Genomic DNA, 23,776 nt, shown 5'->3' with positions numbered 1-23,776 from the left:
TTTTTTAGAGACTTGTTTTTAGCACTTGTGTCTTGGACAAATTAGTCATCTTTTCCCTTAAAAAAAGTCCTATTACAGTGTGACTTCCGACAAGTTTATTTTTGTGCCTTCTCAGCCCATTTATTCCATCTGTCTTCACCTCACCTCACTTCTGACATCTTCTGTTATCTGGGCTTTCTTCCAAACATACTAACTGGCAGCTACAAAAAAAAGGAAACCTTTGAAATGCAGAACTAAAGAAGTCATTCAGGCTGCAAACTGATAATTCATACACTTTATATCCTGTTCTGTTCTGTATTTTTCTTTTTGTTGGAATGGTCAAGCTAAACATGATTGTCAGTGTTACTACTTTATTATTTTCCTTATTTTTAATTTTTTTTTTTTAATTTACATTGCCTTTCCTTTCAAAGAACAAGAAAAAAAAAAGTAGAAAAAAGCAAACCCCATGACATCAGGAACAGGGAGCAGATTCTGGGAATATCCTTACCCTTCTGCATACCTAGCCCTTGGATAGCAAGGGGTAAAAAAAAAAAGAAGTTAATAATAAGAGGCTTCTCAGCTCTGCTCTGGATTTTTTACCTCTTGTAGCCATTCCTGAAACAGCAGGGTGTGCAGAAGACATAAATTCAGAGTGCCTGACTCAGCCACTTGCTCTTTCTCGCCACAGTTTGACTTTAGCATGTTGTCTTCAAAGAAGCTTGATCCTGGCTCCCACTGGAAGGAATGGCTGCCCCTTATGTCAAACTTCACCCTCTTTGTAGCCATGGTATAGATCTGAGATAGATACTGGATGTCCTGGTTCCAGCAAGCTACTTCTGAATCAGCTTTCTTGACACCTAATATATTGTCTTAAATATTTTTGTCCCAAAGGGAGAAGGTAGGCTTCCCACCTCCATCTCCTTTCTGCCAAATTCAGAATCAGAGTCGTGGTGATCACCAGGCTGCTGTCCATGCACAGCTGAAGTAGAGTAATAGCAGAAAAAATTACATCAGAGATGCCTGCTCCCACCTCCAACAAAGCCCTGTTCTTTCATCTGGATTAAAGATCCTGCTCAGGATAATCTGAGACTTTATCATCTCCTGAGAGAATTTCTATAATCTGGGTTGACAGCAAAAGAAAGTGAGCACCCTCACACAGAGCCTCAGCTCCTTACCAAGCCAACTCTGTTCTCTGCCATCTCCTAGCTCAAATCCATGGCAAATCTTGGGTTTGGTCTGTAAAGTGTTAGTGAATCATTTGTGAGTAGCATCCAGATTTTCCCATCTTTTGATCCTTTGAGGCTACTCTGTACATAGAGGGCACTGTTAGCTGAACAAGGCCAAAGACTCAGCCTGGAACTTTATGACATAAAGCTTCCCTAACCAGAAGTTTCGTTTCAGAATCAGTTGCCAGCAGAGGCAAGAGTGAAAAGTTTAATCAAGAGGTTAGAACCTGCAGATTAGCAAAATGTTCCCTGTGCACCCTAAACCCTTTCCAATTGATGAATTCTTTCAGACTTCTATATGCTTTGATTTCAGGTTCAAATTTTGCTGTTTTCTTTCTTGGACAAAAGAGACAAGTGCTTCATTCATAATAAGGTTTATTGACAGGGCTGGGCTCAAAGTGTGCTTCTGTTGGAATGCAGATTATTGGGATCAGCCTGAGCTCCTTTTCCTATTGTCCCTCTTCACATTTATCCTTCCTTGCATCATCTCTGTGGGCATGCTTGCCAATATGAGCTTAGTTTTCTGCTTTCCATTTGGCACATGGATCCTTTTCCTCAAGCAGCTCCAGTCCCTAACTTGCTCTTCTCCAGCCTGTCATCTCCTACTACTATCCAGTTGCACACATTGCACAACTTAATCATAGTAATATATTGTGTGCATGTGCGTGCTTTTCCCTCCTCTGGGTATTTCCAAGATATCTGTGAGCTGAAGAACAGCATGAAGACTGAATTTGCTGGTAGACCACACAAAAACATTTGACAGAAAGAAGACATCTTTCCTTTATTCAATTGGCAGGTTGTGATCTCTCTCAAAACAAGGTTTAATGCTAATTTCTTGCTAATAGAAGAAACTGTGGAGTTCTTAGACACATTAAAAGGTAAAAATTGTTAGGTCCCACTATTAGATAACAAGTCTCTGATCTCAAACAAAGAAACAGGACAGAAGTTGAGTATTGAGTTACTGGAAGTCACTTTGTTCTTCAGGCAACATGTTTCCTGTGGAACGATGCTGAAAAATTAGCAAAGACAGCTTTAAAAAACCCTCCACCATATTCTTCACTTGCTATTTTTTGAAATTAAGCATAGAATCATAAGGTAGCAAATATTAATTTATGATTCAGTAATTTATAAAATTATTTCCATAAATCCTTGGAACCACATTGAAATATCTGATGTTGCATACAAAACTAAAAAGCCAGAGGTAATAATGTATTTCCCTTTTAGTAGTGTTAGTGTAATATTTTGTGATTTGAAAAAAATGTATTTTATTAATCCACTCTCTAGAGCACCCTATTTGGGGTAACTTAAAGGGTTCATACTTCCATAGGGAGAATTTTCAGAAAGATTTTGAGATTTAAGTCCCTTTTGTACCCAGTGGAAACAAGCATATAAGAAGGAATCTGTGTTCCAGATTGCCAGCTTTGCTCCTGCATTTTGAACTAGATTTCACAGGCACTTAAGTCTTGTTGTTAAAGTTTTGCTTCCTCCTACGTATCTGTGCTGGAGTAAAGTCCTGAGGCACCTCTGCCTTTAAAGGGTGGAGTAGGTTAGTCTCCTCTTTCCAACCTATGTGGGAAAATCCAAATATTTTTATAGGTTAAATGAATTGCAACTGCTGCCTTCTCCATCCAGACTCCAAGTGGTGCTCTCTGAGGATGGAATATTGCAGCGTGGTGCAGAGGGCACCACACCCTTTTCCTTTGAAACATAAGGGGAAGGAAAGACTTCTGCTCTTGTTTTCCTAAGCAGAAGAAACAGTGCTTGGAGTATAACTCAGAGATGTGCCTTTTGAGTTGAGAAAATACACCACTTTTTTTTTCCCTCCTGTTTCCTTTTGCACACTTAGGTGGCACTCAGCCTTTTGCATTTTGTAAGTCTGTTTGGAGGTTTATGTGCAGTATGTGTTGTATGTGGAAAGAAGAGGAGCCACCTGGAGACTGTGGGGGCAGGTGTTTAAATTCTTGTATGAATCTCAATGCTTTGCACTCATAATGAGAGTCACAGCCTCAACCTCTAAAATGAAAATTCAGTAGGTGTTTTGTGCTTATAGCATAAACAACACACATGGTTCGTCAAGATAAGCTCATACAGTTTTGAATATCGAATCTCAGCTGCACAAGAGGAACTGTTTCTGTGAGATTAGTTGCTTTCCCTGATCCAAGTTTCCACATTCCCTCTGCCATAAAAACCTTTGCCTCTTGTGCCGATGAATGAGATTAATCTTCCAAAACCTTTTGCATACTATCTGCAATGCTACATCATAAAATAAATAAATAAACCTACCACACAGTTCCCTGGTTTCAAACTTTGCAGATTCAGGGTTCACTAAGAAGTCATCTCTCTTTTTCCTTTAAAAGAAGACAACCATATAGAATAATAGAGTTCTCTGTCTAGCATACAAACCCATCTGGAAAGAATTTAGTCTGCAATAATTGTGGGCATTTGATTTAGCTTTAAATCCCTGTAGGTAATTCAAATGTAAATTTATTGGGGTGAGTTTATCCCCAAGCTGCCATTAGATCCAATGTTTTAGAGGTGAAATTGGCCCACTGTGCTAAAACTACAGCCTGCATTGTTTCTGTTGCATCAGGATATTATTACGTGCTGTAATATCTGCTGTTATAAGCAGACCCTTACTAGAAATAAAGCCAATAGAGACAATACAGACAATCACCTGTATTAAATTTATTTTTCAAACCTTGATAGACTAGTAATTCCTAGATTATGATATGTTTATATACCAGTATCTAAATCACTCAGACAACACCGGTCTAATTTGTTATTCTGTTCTGCTGTACTCATATGAAATAGCTCTTTTGGTCAAGTAAAATTCTATGCATTTCACATTCTGCTTCAGAAGAAAGTCCAATGTTTCAAGAGGCATTCAGCACATAATGTAAACAATGCCATCTGTCTTTTTCTTTGGAAAATCTTCTTCAAGATAGCCCTGATATGCCTACTGTTTTCAATCACTTAAAAGGCAGTAATCCAATTATATCATCCTCTATGTAGGAACTGCCATTGCTTTCAGTCCACTTCCAATCCTGACACAAGTAAATCACTTTGATAAGATCCTCTTTTTATTTATTTTTTTCTGAGGAGACTAGCATAAGTAATGATGGCAGCGATAGACCAAGGACAAAATGACCATAATGGACTTTCTGTAGGAAAGGAAAACATGTGCCACTGTGATTTATCATGTTACTTGAAAAATATTTTTCCTTGGAATTTCTGGAACAGGAGCACTCTCTAAGCAAAGGGCATTAGCAAGTATGAATGGACAAATGGTAAATTCAGACAAAACATTCATCAAGTAGCAGATTTAAACAACTATTGCTACTTAGATTTCTTAAACAGGAACAGAAGGTCAAAGCCATTTAGGAAATGTGCCTAGGCCATTTTCATCTTTGGTATAATGCCACCTACTTACATGGAAATGCGCTTGGAATGTGTAAGGTTGGATCTTCCTTACAAACTACTAAGGCTTATCGTGCAGATATGCCTTCCTTCTATTTAAAAATGGTTTGGGTGACTTCAGTGATTTGTGCTACCAGCGAGGCAGGGGCCTGGCAGACACGTCTAACCTCCCAGAATAGACGTGGCACGAGATCAGTAGTATCTGCAGACTTCCTGCTACAAACTGCCCTCCACTGTGATGCTGAGAGAGCATAGTCAGAGCTGAGTTCTCTCTGGACACACCTATCTATGCCCCTGCTTTCAGGAAAAGGGGAAAGCAGCAATTGAGGTGGTCACGTGCAACGCAAAAGCTTGTTTGAAAGGAGCTGGACCACAGGTGTCTCTTTGAACCCAGGCTCATCACTCAGCACAAATAACTGCAGAGTTTGCATTTTCAAATTTATGAAGAGCGCTGCTCTGATATTCACTGTCTGAGACCACATCCAGGAAGCACGGTAGGAAGTTCACTCTGCTGAAGAAGCTGGTAAGCGGTGATCCACAATATTAAAAAATGCAGGCCAAATCTGGCATTTCCAATGTCATGCTATGAGAGAAGTCTTTTGTTAAGTAACTTTGGAGAGCCAAAAAAAGCTGTGATCTGGACAGGAAAAGACACTGTATTTACCTGAACAAAATAGGATGCTGTTTGGGATGGTATTGATACATTCGATTGTTTCCTTTTACAGAGAAAGTGTGGAGAGCCTTATCCAAAAGCATTCCTATGCTCGATCCCCCATTCGGACCTATGGAGGAGAGGATGATCTTGGAGATGACAGCCAGGCAACACAAAGCAGAGGTAGGAAAACATGCTCATGATGTAAACTGTGGTGACTCAGTTATGCTGGAGAAAAGCAGGACCATAGGCAGTACTGTGGCATTTCTCTGGTGTGTCTCTCTGCCATGAAGTCATGTAATGAAGAATACTTGCTACCTTTTGGATCTTTGGGACATCTGATATGCCCACAGCAGTGGTGTGGGTGGTTCAATTCAGGAGGCAATTCTAGAGATGACCATATAATCTTTGCCGTCAGGAGAAAATTAGTTCTGCTTCCTCTTCAAGATATCTGCAAACCAGAAAACTTCATTACTGAGAACAACTTCATTGCTGAGAACAAGTTAACACTCTCCATCTCTTGGCAGGACTTACTAGCTGGGCTCCACACCACTTGTAAAGCACCATGTAGATGTGGCACTTGCTGCCCCTCCAGCCTTCTGTGAACAGAGGACTTAGTTCTGACCATCTTCAACCCACTTGCGGTTAACCTGCTTTGCTTCCTCAGGAAGAAAATTTGGTAGCTCCCTGAAAAAACTGATGTTTAATTGTTATGTGTTAGTCTCTTAAAGGTGCTGTTCCTGCTGAAGCAATTAGCCCCAAATGCTTTATCAAACAATTTGTCTGCATTAGCAGTAGCAAAAGTAGTAACAAGACAGACTTGATCTTTGCAGGGATGCTTACTGGAGAAATTGCATCTGTCACAATTAACCACTGGAAATAGATCTCAAACCCTTCCTGTAGGATTGCTGACTGGCAAAAACTTGTCTTGCATTATAGTTTGCACGTTGACTTTGTGACCTGCCTGATATGCCACAGCCACTTGAGGTAAAGCAGTTCTATCTGTCTTCCGACTGGCAGTGCCCTTGTCTTGTCCTCTAACTTCATACAGTGCTGCTAAGATAACAGCATTCTTTCTGGTCATGAGCTCTTTGGACTTGTGCAGGGAAAACACACTTATTTTTAACCATGAGTTGCTCTTCAGCAAAATGTGATTAGGTGGGCTTGTTTTTACACATCCATTCCAAGTACAGGTCCTTAGATTATGAAGTTTCTCAAGCAAGTTCACCTGCTATGATGCCATCCTTTCACACAGTTCTGGGGAATTACCTTGCTTCTTGTCAGCTTAGATCCCAGGCCAGCTATTGTTGAAGACAGTATTAAATTTTGCTGAAAGTGCTCAGAGCAAAGCACCTTCTCTTCAAGAATTAAATTTCTCCCTACTATGATGTCCTCCCTTGGGAGTGACAAAATGAACCAGGTGAACCTCAGTATGAGAGCTGGCTGTTAAACCTCTTCAGAAGAGAGTCCTTAGAAAGGTGTCATGGGGGATATACTACTTTATGACAATTAATTTTCTGTGTAATAAAAGGGTACAGTTCTGCATTTGCTTGCAATATGGCAAATGAGTAAGTGAGGAAAATTGTGAATCATGGCAAAGAACTTTTTTCTAATCTGGGAGCCATATGCTACATGGGATGTGAGTGTTCTGGGCAACCAGAGACATGCACAGAAGGTAAATCATACTTCTCTTACACATGAGTAACTGGTACTGCCTTTGCTCTCTCTTTAGGTCTAGTGTCCTTAAATAGGAAAACTCCTCCAAGATACAAGGAGAGAAACAATGTTCTCACTGAAATTCCATAGATATTTTCATTTCTGCCAATGAATTTTAAAATTACCTTGCATGCAAAACTGATGGGTGTTTCCCCACAAAAATGAGAGTTGAGAGCCAAATACATATGCATTGCTGGGTGGTGTGCGTTATAAGCTCTTTGAGACCTTGATTGTCTCAGAAGTACTAATTCCCTTGGTGGTGGAAAAAGTGGTATGTGGAGTACTAAGCTGAAATTAGAGACCAAATCAGCTGGAGCAGGAAAGGATACTTGAGGAAGTTCCTCAAGAAAATCATTGGATAGTTACTGTTGGAAGGGACTGATAAAGGTCATGTAGTGCAAACTCCCTTCAGTGAGTAGGGACTTCAACTAGATCAGGGTGCTTCGAGCCCCATCCAACTTCACCTCTCATATTTACTGGGGTGGGACGTCCGGCCCCTCTCTGGGCAGCCCGTGTTTCACCAACCGGTGTTTCACCACCCTCACAGTAAAAAATTTAATTCCTATATCTAGTCTAAATCTATCCACCTTTAGTTTAAAGCCCTTTCTTGTGATAGATGATGGTAAAAAATTTGTTCCCAGCTTTCTCACAGGCCTGCTTTAAGCACTGACAGGCTGCAATTAGGTGTCCCAAAAGTCTGCTCTTCTCAAGACTCCACAAGCCCAATTCTATAAGCCTTTCCTTATAGGAGAAATGTTCCAGCCCTACAATCATTTCACAGTCATTCATAAGAAAGAATCACACACCTTATTCTGCATAAAACAAAGAAATAAATATCAGTGATAGCCTTGGTAATTACCTAGGCACCCTCCCAGAGCATTTTCTGCTCAGCAAATTTCAGCCATCTAAAGATGGAAGCAGCTAACCTACAGTACAAGATGTCTAATTCCAAAGGAAGTAACAAATAGGAGGAAATATATAAATTCAATGGAAACTCTTTAATGCATAATTTCTCTGTGCCTACATGCACAGACATCCACAGGATTCATAGTAGCCACCTGGAAAGAGAGCCAAATGAAAACCTTCTGGGCAAATCCAGATTTGCACCCTGCTTTCCCTGTAGTGCAGCAATGCTCAGATACCCTCTGATTTGACAAGGGTTTTGCTGTGGTCCGTGAGTAATGTGTCATACTTAGAGTTTGGCTCTGGATCCTAATTTCCCGGCAGTTGGGATTTGGTTCAGCGGTAGGACCAGGATTTGGTTCAAGTTTATCTCCACTGCTAAATTGGCACAATTTATTTTTCCTGTTACTGGGCTGTTTTACTTGTTTCATTAAGCAGAGGAAAAATAATTCATGGCTTGAGAATATATCCCACAAGAGATTTATGAGTTTTTTTAAAAGCCCCAACAATATACACTTTTTATTTCTGGGGGGTTTTTTTTTGCTTATAGTTTGGTTTGAGTATGTGGCTATGATTGGTTACTTTACTTAATTCCAGTAAGTTTTCCTTGATGGATAGACATCTTCATATGTTTTCATTCTACAGTCTGGATGAACCTCCCTTCTTGAATTAGATTTATGAAATTAGCACCTGTTACAAAATTTGTTGTCTCCGAATATTTTGCAATACTGAATTGAAATTATATTTCATCAAATAGTCTTTCCAAGAAATTTATTTTCTAAAGTAAGAAAGCTGGTCAAGTAAGAAAATATATAAGAGACAAGAGGTAAATTATAGTTTAAAGAGGAATACGATGAGTTTATTTGTAGCATTTTGTTGTAGTTCCCATTTCTAGAAATCAGACATATGATGATGACCAGATGCATATAGGAACTACAGATATGAAGGACAACACAGTCATCAGATTATTTGAAAATGACCATGTGTAATTATCCAAACGGATTATTGTTTCCCCAAAATTTTACTGTCAACACAAGTAATTAGTTCTAATTTCAAGAAATAATTTTTCTTTTTTTTTTAAATGATTCTTCAATCTTCAAGAAACAGAAAGTATTTTAAAGAGTTGGAAGATTTGTGGAAATAGGTTTTGAAATTTTTCAAATTAAACAAACCCAAAACAAAATGATAAACAGAACACTTTCATTTGATCTAAAGTAGATAATTACCTTCAGAGCAAGTTCTGCACCTCTTACTATGAATTAGCACTGGTGTCGTTTATTAGAGATGGAAAAACAACAAATACTTTGACATTTATGTTTTTTGGATTTTTTTCTCTATATTATGGAAAGAATCATGTTGACTGGAAAGATGTAATGTTGACAAGTTTTACTGGGATTAAAAAAAGGGGAAAACTTGTAGAGCAAATTGCATTTTTCTGCATTTTTCCCACACTGAAATTTTGGGAAAAAACCCAAAACAACAGTTCTACTAAGGATCTGATGTAAAAATCTACAAGTATGTCTTCCAAACAGGGATGTAAAACAGTGAACTTCCCTGTGAGAGGAGATATTTCAGTGTTTAGAGGCAGTATTACAAGGTGCTTCAGTGTTTAATATCTAAAACGTCCAATGCGCAAAGCTGATTTTACTGTTGAAACCACTGCAACCAGCTTCTGAAAATGGAAATTCGTCTAAGACAGCAACCAGCAAATAATATTTTAAAGACTGAAATATGTAGGAAGTATTTCCAATGACAAGTGGTCATTGAAACCAGGCTCGCTGTGAAGGACTAATTTTCTCCCTTTTCCCTACTTTACCAGCTTCGTGTGCCAATGTTAGGTATTCTTTCTCTTTGCTTGCAGGGTCAGCCTTTACAACATCTGATAACCTGTCCCTCAGTTCCTGGGTTTCCTCTTCAACCAGTTTCCCAGGATTTCAGCATCCACAGTCTTTGAGTGCCCTGGGTACCAGCACTGCCTCCATAGCTACACCCATTCCTCACCCGATCCAAGGATCTCTGCCTCCGTACAGCCGCCTGGGAATGCCTCTTACACCCTCTGCTATAGCCAGCTCCATGCAAGGCAGTGGCCCCACTTTCCCATCCTTCCACATGCCAAGGTACCACCATTATTTTCAGCAGGGTCCTTATGCAGCTATCCAAGGACTGCGTCACTCCTCCGCAGTGATGACGCCGTTTGTATGAGTGACGTGCGGCAAGAGGAACACGAGATTTTAAATGTGCAAGTTTGCTATGACAAAATACAAGGGACCTTCCTGAAAGGCCTGTGGCAGGAGCGCTGAACTCATGACAAACCAGCTAAGAAAATGCATCGTGGATACAGATTCCTCTCTTGAGGGATCACAAGAAGAGAGCACGCAGCTTGGAGCTGCTGACAGATCTATGTGTAACCCAGCCAAAATGGATCCCAAAGTCCCCAGGATCTTTGGTCGCGTGCAGCTTGTTACAAAGGTGCATTATACCTAGTGGAAAGAGATTATCTTTAAGCAGCAGTGTACAAACTAATTGTCTATAGGTCTTTTTTCATATGCTAGGTGAATTCTAAAAAAGGCAATACTCTTACTCATCTTCATCTCTTCTTGTGACTGACGAGCATCTAAACAGAAAAATGTATTGCTATAACTTTGAGCATGTTTTAGGCTATCTCAGCATACATTTGCTGAAAACAGGATAAAGTGGAGAAGACCACTGTCCTTTTTAAGACTGGCATATATTCACCAAAACCAGTATTTCTAATTGCTAATATAATCACAAAGAGAATGTTATTAACAAGTCTTTCTTTCTTTCTGTGTTTCTTTCACAAAACACTTATTGGTTCCAAAACAAGAACTGTGTTACAGAACTGTAGTAGTAATAATGTATTCTGTCATTCAGTCTAAAAGGAAGTTTGTCCAATATCTGAGGAGGAACAATTTAACTGTCAGTTAAGATACAATGAAGAAAAATTTTGATTTGGAAAAATCTGTTACTTAAACTTAGAAACCCAAGATTTCCTATTTTAAAGCAGTGCTTGTTTACTGCTGTGTGTGCCACTGAAGACCTGTTTCCAGCTGCACATGTGTACCAAGTTAACCCGCTTTCAGGCTAGATCAGTCTACAGACTCTGTGGATCAAACTATAATTAATGGACTGGTATGAGTGGCATTGGAGTATCTTTCCACTTGTTCTGATTTTGTTGGGTTTGGTCATGGCTGTTATTATACAAGGCATCGCCTTGGCCAGGAAAGTGAGGGTTGAACTACCAGTTTTTTCATGTCCCACTAGAATGGTGGAGTTACCTTGGGAAAATATCAGTACAGAGCTTCACATGAAAGTGTTTTTAAATTCATGCCTGACTTTTTTCAGTTAGTATTTGGGGCTCTTGTTCAAAGTACTGTCCCCTTTTTCTAGTATGTTGTGTCTGATGCCATGGAGGAGCTATAGAGGCATAAGAAAATAATGACCTTGTCTGCAGAGAGCTAGCAGGAATCTTTTGCACTACTGGAAAGAATAATAGTGTGATGTTGGTTTTCTGTGTGGCATGAGCTGGGATTCCAACTGTAAATAATAAGTTGACACAGAGTTTCTGTGTGAGTTGCATCCAAGCTGTAGATGATAATGCATCTACTGACAAAAGAGAACTAGCATATATAATTTCATATATTACAGACCTCTGTAGAGCTGGAACGCAAAAGAGATTTATTGTCCTCTGCTTTTCACCATTCTGTATTGGTGTTACATGGTAAAAAGCGGAGTGCTGTACACTGAGTCACCTACTCTCATCTCTGAAAAGTGCAAGGCAAGGCATATGCATCCCACAGAAAAAGACCACCATTATGTATTTTCTAGTAGCTGAATTAAAAATCTTCTCAAGCTGGCCATTTCAACCACCTTTTCAACCAAGTTATCTGCAATATCACCCTAATTCCCCATTAATCACTGTTGGACCTGCTGATGAAAACTGACCTGGGCCAATTTGCAACTCCTGTGCTCTGTATGTAAATAAAAAAGAAAATTTATTTACAATTCAGACCTGCTACAAGGAGTTCCATAAATTAATGTAACAGGCCAAGCTCTGCAGTATTTAAATGGCTCAGAATCAGACACTGAATTTGTCTTGGTGTACCCAAATATTAGATTTTGCTGTAGGTTACCAGATTTAAAGGAAAAGTGCATGTTGCAAGATTGTGCCTAGTTATAACTGGTTTTGAGATAAACCCCCTATTTTTCAGGAAATTAGGTGGTTCTGACCCTACAAGAATGTAATTCTTCAAGTAAACATGACCCTACAGAAACAATAATTACAGAAGAGGTTTGGAAGAAAGTTTTCTGGTAGAGATGTACAAACACACTAGGATGATGTGCACTAAAGCCTGTGGGGAAATTCTGTTTCTTTTCTCTGGTTCCTTCTGCAGCTTCATTAACTTATATGGAATTCAGGGGATACGATTAGGTTCAGAACTCAAGCCAGGAGTTTTACTGCTGATACTTCCATTGGAAAGGGTCAAGTGAGTGGGCAACTTTTATTTGACCCCAGAAACAAGTTTGAAACAGGTGGGCTGATTTAGGCATGGTCGACATGTGACATAAAGTCTGCTCATACATCACCTTCCTTCATGAACCAAATTCACAGAAACAAACTGCACAATCTTTTCAGCCCTGTCCCAGTCCCTGCTCTGAGATCACCAATATTTGGATGCAGAAATCCCCCTTATATTGTCTCAGAGAAAATTCTCCAGGCTCTTTCTGGAGAATGAAACTGGATTTTGAAAACTTCATTTACAAAAAAAAAAGTTAAATGAAAGGGCTTTCTACTACAAATGAAGTGTGATTCATATCTGAAATAACATGGCAGTAGGCTGTCTTGATATAAAAACAGGATAAAGTCAACACCTCTTCCAAATTCTCTCTGATGAATTTTGTATTGCAGATGATGCAGAATTATCTGTCAAAATCCACAGCTTGATTTTTCCAGTCAAACCAAGTCTCTCTCAGTGGGCTCATCCCTCCTTGTGCTTCTCTCTGATGGTTTAATTCCTTTGCAGCAGAAACCCATTGGGTTGTTCACTAATGCAGAATCATAGGCAGGTCCCAAGCAAGGGAATGAAGGTAGCTTGTGACCAATTTCCCTAGGAATGAGATGTGTCCATAGGTATGTCCATAGTGAGGAATGTCCATTCCTCACTTCCTCTTCTTTGCCCTCACAGTCTTACCTACAAAACCTGTTGCAGAGATTTGAGGCTAAAGGGATTAAGTTCACAGAGGCCAAAGGACATCCAGTGAAGAGGTCTTGCCACCTCACAAAGTTGCTGCTCCATGTCCCCCTCACCTTCCTGTAGGCCTGGGGAAGCATGGGAGTGATTCCAGGAATAAAATTTCCATGCAACTGAAGTCAAATGGAAATTTATTGACTCTAATGGGGACAGGATTTCATTCCTCATTGTCGTCTAAAAATAAGGTCTGGCAGTAGGAACAGTGACTTAAATGACAGCAACAATATAGAAACAATACAGGAAAGATTAAAACTCAAGTACAAACCAACTTTAGCACTGACCTCACAACTGGAAGAAAATGAATGCTAATTTATAATTGATTGGTTAAAGAGTGAAATCACTTTTGCTAAAAAAAAAAAAAAAAACAAAACTCCACCACTTTGACAATAGCCCAGTAATTTATTTAAGGACTTGCTATATGGCTGTCAAAATTGCATCACTTTCAGGACAGAACATCTGTTGTTAGTAGATGGGCTAGGAATGCCAAATATAATCTAAAATTATTCTCCAAATGCAATTCACGTTTTATATCCCATGAGAAGTGCTCTTCACCTTTATGAGCTTTTGTCTTGGCTCAGAAAAACTGAGCTGGTTTATGTTGTTTGATTTTGTTTGGGTTTTTTTTCAGGGCGGGGGGAAGAGCTGTTTTCCTTTTTTTAAGAAGAGTGGAGAGAACATGCCTGAATATGCCTTTCAAAGAGAATGATAAGATTTTACTTGGAAGTGTTCCAAGTATTTTTGTGTTTTTCCTGTATTACCATTTTATCCATAGATTGTCAACACCCTCCAGTCTTTAATCCAACAAAAGCATCTCATATATTAACAAAACTGATTTGGATGTATTTATCTGAATATTTTTTTCTTCTACTTTTGGAGCCCTGAGAATCCAAACATAAACCCTCCCATTTTTAACTTACCTCTTTGGTTTGCAGCATTGCTTTGTACAGCACTGTCTGAGGCACTGTCAAAGACAGCAAATCGATGCCACTGGGTTTCAGTTGTACTCTTCTGGGTGCAAATCGAATAACAAGCATAGACCAAGTAGCTAAAGGTAGAGTTCCCAATGGAAATGCTTCTTCATGAGTCCAGGGATGGTAAGTTGTATGGTAGCTGATGTGCTTGGTACCACAACCTTCAGAATGCAATTGCAGAATTTCTCACAGACAGTTTTAGCCATAGAGGCCGGGACACTGCATCAACATGTACACATGTAAGGTGTTGCCATTTCCAACATCCAGCAAACACTAATTGGCACTTGAAAAGGAATGTTTTTTAACTGAAAAGTATTTGGGCTGGCAACTTGATTATGTAGTACACCCTCTTCATATGTGTGTACTATACAGAAAGAGAAATATCAATGACAATTTTTGCAAAAACCTGGGATAATTTCCAAAAGTGTAAGTCAATATAAATTGTGGTAATTTACTCCTAGATAAGGGTAAAAGCAACAGTGAGATCAGTGTAACACTTACGGCTTTTTGTCTTGAGGAAGTTGTGGCCACAGTGCATATACTCATCATCTGCAGGGGGATGACACTCACTGCAAAATTAATTTTGTTTTTAGTGAAATTTTATTCACACAATTCTTTACAGAGCATTTCTGCTGCAGGAGATGTGGTTTCTTTACTAACCACCTACTTACTGGCCAGAGGATTTATGTATTACTCTATAATCAAATGTCCTTGCATATAATCTCTAGATTATCAGATCAGACAACTTCTTTTTCTTTATTTTATCTTTTTAAGAGAAAACTAAGCAGTGAATTAAATAAGCTCTGAAGTAACTTTTTATGATAGTTTAAGGACAAAAAATACAGTTTGCTGTATTTTACCTTTAGCAACATTTAAACACTCTTTTTCTTTTTAATTGTACCTTCAGAAACATGAGGAAAGATATGGTTTAAAAATAAGGAAGGTAAAAAAACTGGATGTAGCCTCTTTAACAGAATGTACCACAGTTCTTCTGTTTGCTGTGTTGACTTTGTTGTTTATATTGCATTGCGTGAGCACATTCACCATGTACCGAAGTGTGTGTTTGTGTGTATGGGGTGGGGGTAGAGGGAAATCTTTTTATGGAAAAAAAGTTGTGAACATAAACTATGAAGCAACATCTAATGAAAAGTTTCTTTTTAAGTGCAATATATTTATTTCTGCTAGAAATATAATATCAACATTATGTAATATTTGAAGCATTAAATGTTATTTGTAAACAGCTTAAAATTATATATATATATCACAAAAACTGTACAGAAGTGCAAATGTGTGGATATTCAGTTTCTTTCATTAAAATATTGGGTGTTTTGATATATCATTCTTATTTAGCCAAATCTTTCTGGTTTTTTTTTCCTCTAACCAAATTGCTGAGGGCAGTGGAACCAGTCACAGATGTTTCTGAGATTACACACAATTTGTTAGGGCTGCTCATCTACAAAAGGTAGTCTAAGTCTTGGATTCATATGGAGTGATAGTTGTACTGTAGTTAAATACAATTGTAGCTTGAATGGAGTTGCACAAATGATTTCTTTTTCAAAATGCTTTGCAATCATATTCATAAAAACTCCTGGGTCTGCCAGCAGAACTCAAATAAATGGCTGAAATATGGGGTTCTCAGGGTCCCCAAGATAGTAAATACAGACCTAGGAAAGGCAGTATAAGAAGAGAGTGGAATTAGCTCTGTTAAGTCAGGACAAGTAAAGAACGTAAAGAAGTGAGGAGCAAATTCCTCTCCATAAATACAGCAGGCCTTTTATTTAAAAGGATTTCATTTCAATTATAATAGCATATATTAAAGCAAGACAGAGTTACCTGAGACTCTATCTAAGGTATTCAAAGAAGAAAGATAGTGACACAGAGTACAGGATTACCTAGAGAGTATAAGGAGCAATACCTATCATTCAAGGTCTTTTAGAACAGGTTGAACATGCACTACTCAAGAAGGATGTGATTAAAACTAATCTTGCCTTAGGACAATCAAATGATCTCTTGAGGTTCTTCCAAGCTTCCTACAAGGGCCTTCCCTTAAAGCAGCTTCTGACAAAATCCTCGTGTTGCTCGAAAAGTTTTTTGTTATGCACCCGCAGTTTATCTTGTTCCCCAATGGAGATCAGCTGCTGGGAGTTTTGCAGCTAGATCACAAGATCCCTGGTTTGCAAAGAGGCTCAGTGGGATGGAGGAGCTGCGAGGTTCCAAGGAACAGTAGCAGCAGCAGCAGCATCGTCTTGGTTTGCAAGTGTAAGCAAGGAGGTAACAGCCTCAGGTAATTCCAATCTACCTTGAACTATGCTAAATTGAAACCAGGCATTAATGTATCTCATTAACATTGGGAATGTATGAAAATTAGGATGGATTGCTGAGTTGGTAACTCTGTATGATGCCTTTTGTCTCTGCATTATATTTTTATGGCATCTTGGTAGCAAAACAGCTGCATTCTCTCATGGATATTCAATGCTGTGAAAGTCTTTTGCTTAACCTCAGGCTAAGGGGGCTTTCTGGATTACAAGTAACACCAGGCACGTGCACTGGCACTCTCCTGAATCTGAACTATTGGCTGCACACCGGTTCAAGACATGGTTATGCCAATGAAATCAGCAGCCTTGCTTGTGTAAAATTAAATCAGTGCTCAAGCTCTGCAACAGCAAAACTCCTCATGCTTCGCAGAATCAAGACCTTTGGGAATAAGCTGTCTGTGCAACAAACACCTCTATAATTGGAGCCTTTATTTGCTATTTTCCAAAGAGAAACTGGGGGATTAAACAAAAATGAAGGTTCTGAACTGTCTCCCATAGGGTTACTTTGAACAGACTGAGGAGTAGTCATGATGACTGTAGGCTGCCTTGTGTATCACATTTAGAAAACAGATTTATATCCAAATTATCTATCTTGGAGATAAGCAGTGCAGAAAACAAATTATTTGGAGATGCTATTTTCTAAACTTCCTGTGCAGGAGCACAATGAATCCATGATTTAATGGTATACTTGAACTACAGAGCAAAAACCAATATTTTGAATCATGATCATTTCAAATACACATAAAATATTTAGATTATATGCCAACAGTTCAATATATAAAAGCTAACAATAATCACTAATAATAACTCTAAAAATTAAACTGACAGTGGTCTAATGTTCAAGATCTTTATTAAAGTTAGCCATTGATGTACTGGTTGGTCAGTGAGGCTCTAGGGACCTTTGCAGGCAGTATAGAATCTGGTCCTTGTTCTCCAGAGTAATAACCAGAGGAACCAAGAAAAAATCTATGGGGATGCCTATCAGAAAAGTTGGACAGAGAGGTTTTTTTGAAGAGTAGGTTAATGATTTCTCCCAATGCAGAGAGTATTAGATATATCACCTCTGTAGCATTTTTAAATTTGTTAATATAAAATATAATTTAACAGTCAGACACATCAATATCCAGTATTTAGGATGGGAAATAGGTCTATTCTAATAGGTCTCTTCAATGTAGGAACTGCATTGAATAACTAATTTGATAAATTAAAATCAAGCAACCATTCTCAAGCAACAAATTTTGCCTCTTGCTTGACTGAATTGTTTTTATTTCCATTGTGAAGCCTACCAGGAATATATGCAGTAATTCTAAGTGGTTTTAAGGTGTTGTGTCCTAGAGAATCTCCTGGGTTTGAATCATGTTTTCACAAACTCCATGAGCACCTCCTTCAAAGGTTTGTGTTCTCCTGTGTTTGAGGAAGGATAGTGGCAGAAATGGTTGTGAACTGAATGGATGCCCTCAGATATGCAGGGGTCTCTTTGCCTGTTTAAATTACCAACAACTGCAGCATAGCTCAAAGAGTAAGATGAATTAAAAAAGGGGAAAATGCTTGCAGCTGAATCTGTAATTGATGACATTTGGAACAAATAATCCCCCAAAAGGTGGAGTTGATAACAGTTCCTTGAACAGCTGTGGCTCTTGTCTATTTGGATGTTTAACTTTGGTTAGCTGTTCTGAGACAGCCAGAAAAGGAACAAAGTATATACAAAAAACCCGTTTCAGAAGTCAGCAATTCCATTTAATTCCTTTCACATCATTTAAGACACCTTAAGACACGTGTAAAAAGCACAAAAATCATTCTAGACTTTGTCACCTCAAACTAGAATGATTTCTGTGCTTTTTACCTGTCTCCATGTCTTAAGGCATCTTAAATGATGTGAAAGGAATTATATGGAATTGGTGAAGTTCATGCTGTCGTTACTTCTAGTGTGCACTGTCTTCCAGTCAGCTTCTAGAGACAATGCATACATAATTTTAGTACAGATACTAAATCATTTAGGTATTTGGTGTCATCAGAAACAACCCTCTCTTTGAGTTCTCGCAGAGGTAGAGTAAATTGTGATGCTTAAACTGGCAGTCTGTGCTTCACAGGGGTTACTGAAATTGAACTGCTTTCAATCTGAGTTTTTCCTATGAAAATTCCCCCTGTTTTCCTGAAACAAGAACTCTGTGATCTTCACTGGTCTTCGCTCTGGTGTAAAAGTCGAGTGTGGGAGAGCAGTTTCTGTTTCTCTTAAAGACATGGTTGATACATTATCACAAATCAATTATTATTTCTTCCTGTGCTCTCTCATGGATTGAGCCCAAGGCAGCCAAAGGAGGAATTACTTTTTATCTTGATGCAAATTGTTGGCTGTAAGATTTGCATTGATAATATCTGAACATGTACCGAGGGCTTTGGAGTGGCAGGCTTCAATTACCTTCCCTCTGAATGCCATAGCTTTCTGACTTGAGACACCAGTCACACAACTCATCTCCAATGACATTACAAATAAGTTAGTAGCACTCAGGGGATTTATCAGCCTGACTTTATTTAATCTCTCCATTTTCAGTTAACATAGTCACCTCAAACAGTGCATTTCCAGAGGATGATTAGATTGTTTCAGATGGTTAAAGCCTTCCTTCCTGCTTAATTTTACAATGCACTAGGAATTTTGTACATTTTTCACTGAACAAAGTCTAACATTTGTGCCCCCATCATTTCCTTTACAAGGCTTTAAATACCTCTGAGTTGTTCTTAAATGAATTAGTATGTGTTGTAGAGCCTATCTAGCACTTAAGAACACTTGGCATGGTTTCCAGTAGTTCTGGACAGACAACTACTTGTGTTTTCAGTCACAGAAAATGTTTTCTTTCCTATATAGCTGATGAGGGCAAAGACTAACAAGGAATATTATAGGCTGAGATTTCAAAGCCATTACAAAGGTGGATGCACAGCTCACACTCATTTTAGCAAGACTCGGGTTTCTGAGTCCTGTACAGAAAGTCTTTGCTATAGTGTTTGTTATTTTAAAAGGTTTATGGTTTTTTTTCAGAGACCAGCCTAAACATTTTAACATTTGTTCCTGAATTATTTTAAAGCCTCTTTTGCTCTATGCCATAATATCATGCCTTTGTTCTTCTGTTCTTTCAACCTTGGCCAAACTGTTAGAGAACACATGGATACTTCCTTTCCATTTGCCAATTCAATAATAAGAGAACTCATGTGAGCTGAAGAGGTTAATTTACTTTTTTCTTTGTGGAGTTATGGATGTGGTTGGGGTATTTTAGGTTTTTTTTGTTTGTTTGTTTTTTGGGATTTTTTTTTTGTTGTTTGTTTTTTGTTGTTGGGTTTTTGGGGTTTTTTTGTGGGTCCTCTTCTTCAGAGCTTAGTACTACTTTGCTTTGCTTATAGAAGAATAGCCTATATATTTATCTCAAAGGCAGAGTTGCTGTCATTACAATATACCCAAAACTGGATTTTGCTGTCAAAAATTTGAGGGATGGGCTTGAGCTGTCTTGACATAAAAGAAATCAGAAGGTAAAATGACACGGAGAGGCATCAGATCAGCACGCTTTTACCACTGCCAGGAACTCCCACCCTGCTGCCGTTCTGCATGCAAAATTTCCCCAAGAGCAAAAGCAAAATGTTTTCCTCCTCAGGGCTTTGGTATAGGCAGCAAAGCAGGCATCAGGTTTGGGACTGGTTTGTCCCCACCTTGCCCACAAACACATAAACACTCAGAGTATTTGATGCTGAGGAAGCGTCAGTTTGTGCCGGGAGCTGCTCAAGGCTGTGGATTCCCCGAGTGATCTAAGGCCAGAACCCAAGATCTGAAATGTACAAGTCTCTCTTTCACACACAAAAAAATGTATGGCTTAGAATATTTTTAACACTTGTATTGTTCTGGAAATGTGAATCCGCAGTGCAGCTGCAATGAAATGGACATTTTCACCAGAAGGGACGCACTGGAAAATCCAGAAAGACATAAATAGCAACGGTCCGGATGCAACAGCAGAAATAAATTGGAAGCTGATCATAAGATCCAAGTGGGTATTTAGAGTTAGTGTAAATAGAAATACCAAATTAAGCAAATAACATGTAATTTTGAGATGAATTGCCCTATGTGCCAAGCACAAAACTTTGCACTGACTATGCAGAGCATGATAACATGAGAATAGGGCAGACATTTTAAAACCTAAAATCACATGAGAAATTGCAAACCACAAAAAAGAATACTAAAAGTCACACGTGCAATGTGACCATAAACAAAACTGCAGTATGGTTAAAGCCAACTGTAGCTCAGAAAGAAGTTTTCCATAACATGGAACCTGAAGGAAAACCAGACCATACATCCAAATTTCAGCTATACCAGATTCTAACTGCAAAAAATTTTAAAAAGCACCAGTGTGAGCATGCCTAAACACAGCAAATATGAATGCTTATTCTAATTTTTGTGTTAGACTACACTGGTAATTCTCTGTTTACTGCTTTGGTTCTGGAGTATGTCCACATAAAATAAGTTGCTCAACTGTGGCTTAAACCATTTTTCCAAACACACAAAGACAACAAATGGGACGGCAATAATGGATTTCTGCTTTATCTGGGATTCATGGCAAGTGCTGAACATGTATCCAGATGGAGAAATTATTTAGAGAAGACGAACAAGATCCCAGAAAAGGAAACAGAGAACTGTGTATCATCTTCATTTAACTAATGAAAGCCATAAGAATTAATAAGTGCACCAATCGGTTGGAATAAAATTGAGAAAGGAAAGAGAGGTCTGCAAAATTTCCCCCACCATTGAATATGACATATATAATTTCACAATGAACAATGACTTCATTTTTGTTTCTCTCCACACTTCAGTGATGTTGAATTAACCAATGCCTTAAAATAGATTTCTCCATGTGAAGTCACTTTGAAAAGTAGCTTTTGAATGAAATGTTTCAAGCTAGTGAGGAAATCACAAGTTAAAAAAAAGGCAAGCCCTTGAAAAAATGTTACGTGATGGTCTGCAGTTTTGCTAATAAAGAGAACCATGATTCCTGAACATGAGAAAGTTCAGGCATAAACCTGATTCTGTAGGTACCGTGCATCTCTGTGGTGGAAAGCACCACAGCAGGGAGCTTGTTAATTTAACACGAGTGTGGTTTCATCTGTTTTAACTGGATTTCCTTATTTGTGTATACAAGACATCATAAACCAGTTGTTCTTCTTGCTCCACCCACATGTATTGGATATCCACATGTAGAGCTATCAGGTATAAGAGTACTTTTAAATTTTAATATGGGATGGCTATTCCCCATAATCTAATTTTAAGACTAAAACATTTCAATTCAGCATTAGGGAAACCAACCTTTTCCACTTCAAGGCATCCTCTGGTTTTTCTTTGGTAATTTTACTGTGAATTTTGTGTTGTTTCACCTTGTGTTGCTACTAAAAGTATGGACATGAGAAACAAAATTTCAGGAGAATCCCACCTTCCATTAAAAAGAAAAAAGGTGGGAGGAAACTAAGGTGGAATAAATGTTTGAAAATTCAGGATACCAATAAATAAACCACCTTATAATTCTTGTTTGGACACTTTTTTTTAATATTTGGGACTGGAAACAATATTTTTGTCATTGTTGCTATGTCAGAAAATACATTTATTTCTGATATAATTTATTCCAGTTACATAACCAAAATAAACAGTAATGGCAAAGTGACTTTTCACTGTCACTCTTTATGCACCCTTTAGGACTCTAAAAAAAGAAGGGCTTGTGGATGATTTTTGGTTGGCTGATAAACTGAAAAAATAGGGGAAAATTAATTCAGAATCAAATGAAAACACAAAAATCAATTTTGGAGGAGTATGAAGGGCTGATTTAAATGAAGAACAAGAAGACCAACACATTTTGAGTAAATGTACAATGTTGTATTCACTGAAAATATTTGACTGTGTCCTCAAGCTATTCACGACTCCTTGTAAACTTACTGGTTTACATCAGTTTCAACTGAAATACTAAAACACTTTATCACCTATCAAATAACTTTTTATTTTCAACTTCTGACATAGTTTCCTCTTTTTATTTCCAGCTGAAAATCATTTGGTCTGAATTAGAAACTCATTTCCGCTTCCAGGAACCAGACCTTTCTTTTGACAAACGCGCTTATCACCGAACTTCTTGGCCATGTGGGGTCCTAAGACACAGGACTGTTTAATCTACTGTATTATTCACTGCCACTCCATCATAGCTTTTATTATTAGATGAAAAAATAACAATAATAAAAAAAATTAAAAAGGAGGGCAGTTAGCTTTACTATTTCTTGACAAGCATCATTGAGTTTCAGTGAGTTTCTCACCCGTGCCCTAACACTTAGGGTTAACACTTATTTTTCTCTGTATCTTAACAAAGAAGTAATCTTTAAATACTTCTGCTCTGAAGGTAGACAGACACAGGAACTTTTCTGTTTGTTGGTCCCTGATGGGAAGCGTTGGGTTGCGCACCTGCGATGCAGGGAAGGGAGAGCAGCCGCGTCCCGCGGGCGCCCTGTGCCCTCTGCCGGCGGCACCTCCGGGGAGCGCCAACAGCCAGAGGGAAAAACAGGGAGGTAGGAAAAAAAGGGCACGGGTGAGAAACTCACTGAAACTCAGTGATGCTTGTCAAGAAATAGTAAAGCTAACTGCTCTCCTTTTTAATTTTTTTAAAAATTATTGTTATTTTTTTCATCTTAACAGGGATTTGTGTAGGCAGCGTTTTCCATGCGCCCCGCGTGCCACCTCTGGTATTGCCTAAATTCCCGCTGCCCACCCCTCCCCTGACCTCCATCCCTCTGGAGAACTCAGTTTTCTGCCCAGGAACCTCTTCTGCCACTGCGGCACAATCGCACTGGAAAGCCTCGGACGTTCTTCAGGAAGCGAGATCCCCTTGGTTTTTTTCCCCACCATACACAATAAGTAACACAGTCTGCCTCGGGTATGTTTTCCCAGATTTTCCACCAGGTGCAAAATCGACATGGTGAGTGAAAGCGCGCTGGCCTGCAGCACCTATCTATTTGTGTTTTTAAAGTTGATTAGGTTTGTTTTTATCTCAGTAGTTTTGTTTGTTTGTTTTCTACTTACTGGTTGGCTGGCATCCAGGCAAGACATAAATGTCTTTTTGGATTATGAATGGTAAGATATAAATTTTTTTACTCTCCTATTTTGAGTAAATATTACTGTTGTCTGCAGTAATTGAACCTGAACAAGAGGAAAGAATTAGCTTGTATCCACATGTACTACTTCTAATTTCTTCCAAGTAGACAAAACAATTATTTTGCTCTGTATCTTAACAAAGAAGTAATCTTTAAATACTTCTGGAAC

General features: G+C 38.6%; 1 protein-coding gene across 1 annotated transcript in view; it reads left to right on the top strand.

The window, feature by feature from the left end:
* Window positions 1-10,095, top strand: part of TBX20 (T-box transcription factor 20) — a 34,151-nt gene extending 24,056 nt beyond the window's left edge. The window contains exons 7-8 of the mRNA XM_058035942.1: window positions 5,348-5,457; window positions 9,755-10,095. Coding sequence (XP_057891925.1) covers window positions 5,348-5,457; window positions 9,755-10,095 — 451 coding nt within the window. The remainder of the gene's footprint in view (window positions 1-5,347; window positions 5,458-9,754) is intronic.
* Window positions 10,096-23,776: the final 13,681 nt, after the last annotated feature.

Source organism: Melospiza georgiana, chromosome 1, assembly GCF_028018845.1.
Source record: "Melospiza georgiana isolate bMelGeo1 chromosome 1, bMelGeo1.pri, whole genome shotgun sequence".
Taxonomy (NCBI): Eukaryota; Metazoa; Chordata; class Aves; order Passeriformes; family Passerellidae; genus Melospiza; species Melospiza georgiana.
The sequence above is the reverse complement of the archived record's forward strand: the minus strand, read 5'-3'. Positions and strand labels throughout refer to the sequence as shown.